Source organism: Citrus sinensis, chromosome 3, assembly GCF_022201045.2.
Source record: "Citrus sinensis cultivar Valencia sweet orange chromosome 3, DVS_A1.0, whole genome shotgun sequence".
Taxonomy (NCBI): Eukaryota; Viridiplantae; Streptophyta; class Magnoliopsida; order Sapindales; family Rutaceae; genus Citrus; species Citrus sinensis.
This window is the reverse complement of record NC_068558.1, coordinates 47967181-47969928: the sequence shown is the minus strand read 5'-3', so window position 1 is coordinate 47969928 and position 2748 is coordinate 47967181. Positions and strand designations below refer to the sequence as shown.

At 37.6% G+C, this 2748-nt stretch overlaps 1 protein-coding gene across 1 annotated transcript; it reads left to right on the top strand.

Annotated features, from left to right (window-relative positions):
- The first annotated feature begins 369 nt into the window (after positions 1-369).
- Positions 370-1346, top strand: LOC102628492 (ethylene-responsive transcription factor ERF023). Its single transcript, XM_006491416.4, has one exon. The coding sequence runs from the start codon at positions 424-426 to the stop codon at positions 994-996; it is 573 nt and encodes a 190-aa protein (XP_006491479.2). The 5' UTR covers positions 370-423; the 3' UTR covers positions 997-1346.
- Positions 1347-2748: the final 1402 nt, after the last annotated feature.

Below are 2748 nucleotides of genomic sequence, written 5' to 3'. Positions count from 1 at the left end.
CCAAAAGCTATAGTCGTCTTAAGAAGTTGGATAGCGAGCTTTCTTGAAAAGGTTGCTCGGTCATTATTGTGCCAATGTGTCAATGCTCCACCAATCCTGGTAGGAAACACAACCCCTCAGCCCCTCTACACCTCCACGCGCTTTCAACTTTTTTTCCACAAGTGGTGCTCTTTTTATTATTGTTTAACACCGCACTATTTCCAGACATTCTCCACGTGGAAGAGAAGTGCGCGTGAGATGTGCTAAGGCTAGGCTCCTGTATGCTTCTTTTGTTTTTTTTTTTTTTTTAATTTTGACAATGATAGATTAGACATGGGTAGTATAGTAATTGCAGTCACCGTTACAACGTCATTGTACAATATAAATTGTCTTTGAGTCTTTGACATGCACTCAAAGCCAGCAGCTCTTAAATGTAAAATGTAAATGGAGCAACAACCATACACATACACTGAACATGAATTGACTGACAGTGCCACCGCTACAGCCACCGCAATTCACCGTAAATCCAGCTCACAAACAGGCGGCACGCGACACCCTGTCTATCGCGGTGTCCGGAAGAGACGGTGGGGCAAATGGGTGTCTGAAATTAGAGAGCCACGCAAAAAGACACGCATTTGGCTGGGTTCGTTCCCCGTGCCGGAAATGGCAGCTAGGGCTTATGACGTTGCTGCGTATTGCTTAAAGGGACGAAAAGCTCAGCTAAATTTTCCTGACAAGGTTGAGGCCTTGCCACGACCTTCCACGCGTGCGGCTAGAGATATTCAGGAGGCAGCGGCTAAGGCAGCACATGCCGGACTCATTTCATCAGAAAAGAGTGATGTCTCGGAATCGGACGGTGATGACTTTTGGGGGGAGATTGAGTTGCCTGAGTTGATGAATGGTGGGTGGTACAGCAATTCTTGCGGATGGACGTTCAGCTGTGATACCACGTCCACGTGGATTGATGAAGATGCACAGCCACAGGAACAGCAGCCGCCGTCCATGGCATGTTTGTAGATTGAACGCTGTGGTTTGTTACGCGTGTACGTTTGTATACATATTTTTAACCGGCCGGTCCATCTTGTACGTTGTAATTACTTGGTATGTGTTAGTTATTTGTTAGTGGGCCGCGTTTAGCTGTGCCATCATATCAAAGCTCACTGGTTTTACAATAAATTCGCCATTTGCGGCTCTGCGCTTATGATATCAATGTCTATATTTTTCTCAAGTTTGTTATGTTGAGCGTGGCTGTTCGTCACGGTCGCTGTCTCGTTTACATGTGCCATGGGCCACTGGTTCATAGCAATTGGGCATCATTGGATATGTACATTAAACCCACGATGTTATGCATAAATAAATTCAATCGATTTTAACTGTTTTTGCGTAATGAAAGTTAAGCCTATTTCTGTTGCTGAAATCTTGTTCCTTATCGGATATTTTGCCCATTCCTCTATGAGAGCCTGCCCCACTTTTTTTTTCTTTATTATTATTATTATTATTATTAGGGTGCTGCTAAGTTACAGATTCTGTAACTTACAGCTCACCCAAAACAAATTTTACACAACCCCTCAATTGTTTGAATAGCAACACTTAGAGGTTTGTTTTTGGGTGGTTGTATGTTACAGATTCTGTAACATAGAAAGGTCCTTATTATTATTATTTGTTTTGGATTCTTTGATCGGTTGATGGCTGAGGCTGAGCCCATAAGAAAGAGAAATTGCCAGAAGCTTGTCTCTTTCCGAATTTTGGGATTCGCTGCCCAACGTAGTTAAGATTTTGAAATTTTAGTGTTATTACCTTATTTATATGCATTGTTCGAAACAGGTAATCTCAGTCCTCTGCACGTAAAACAAAATAAATAAATCACTATTTCATTCAAAAATTATATTATGATGGTGCAATTTAGAAACATTGAAAATTATATTAAAATTTCATTCAAAAATTTTAATTTAGAATTAAAGCCTGGGATGGATTTATGACATCGTAAATTAATTTTTACAGCATTGTAAATTGATTTATGATACCAAAAATTTGTGTGTGTTTAAGAATGAGCCAAATTTATTTTTAAATACTAAAAAGAAAATGAATTCCACATATAACCACTATAACTTGAACTCATTCTCGCATGAAAAAAATGCCAAACACCCTCTCCTGTCTAAGGAAAGTAATTAGAACCCTATCATGTGTTTAAATCCATTTGAACCCCTTATGTTATAACAATTTTGTTAACTATTTTATTGATCATTTTACTATTTTGTCCTAAGTGATTATAAAGTTTAATGTTTTGAGAATATGAATCAAGTAAAATGACCTATATACCCTTAGTGATTGAATTAATTTAATACTATGATGTTTGTGAACTTTGTATTCATAAGATAAATATCTAAAAAATTGACATAGATAAATATATTGCATTCGATCGTACATAGACATCACTACATAGTTATAAAAGAACCTAACCCACCTAATTGTCACGGGCTTTTATTAATTCAATTATCAAGTATATATCGACTTAATTTGGGTCGCTTATGCATATAACATATTTTCTATATGGCTCTTATAGCGAAGTTTGTTCATGTCACCACAAAACTCAACTTAATTCGAACCCCATGTACATTACAAAATTTCTGTATGGTTCTTACAACGAAACTCGTTTATATTGCCATAAAATTCATTAAATTGAGTGTCATGTATTTGAGAAGAATGCGGAAGAAGAGCACGTTGCTGCTCATCATATAAATCATTTACTTGATTGATATTCCTAAAATA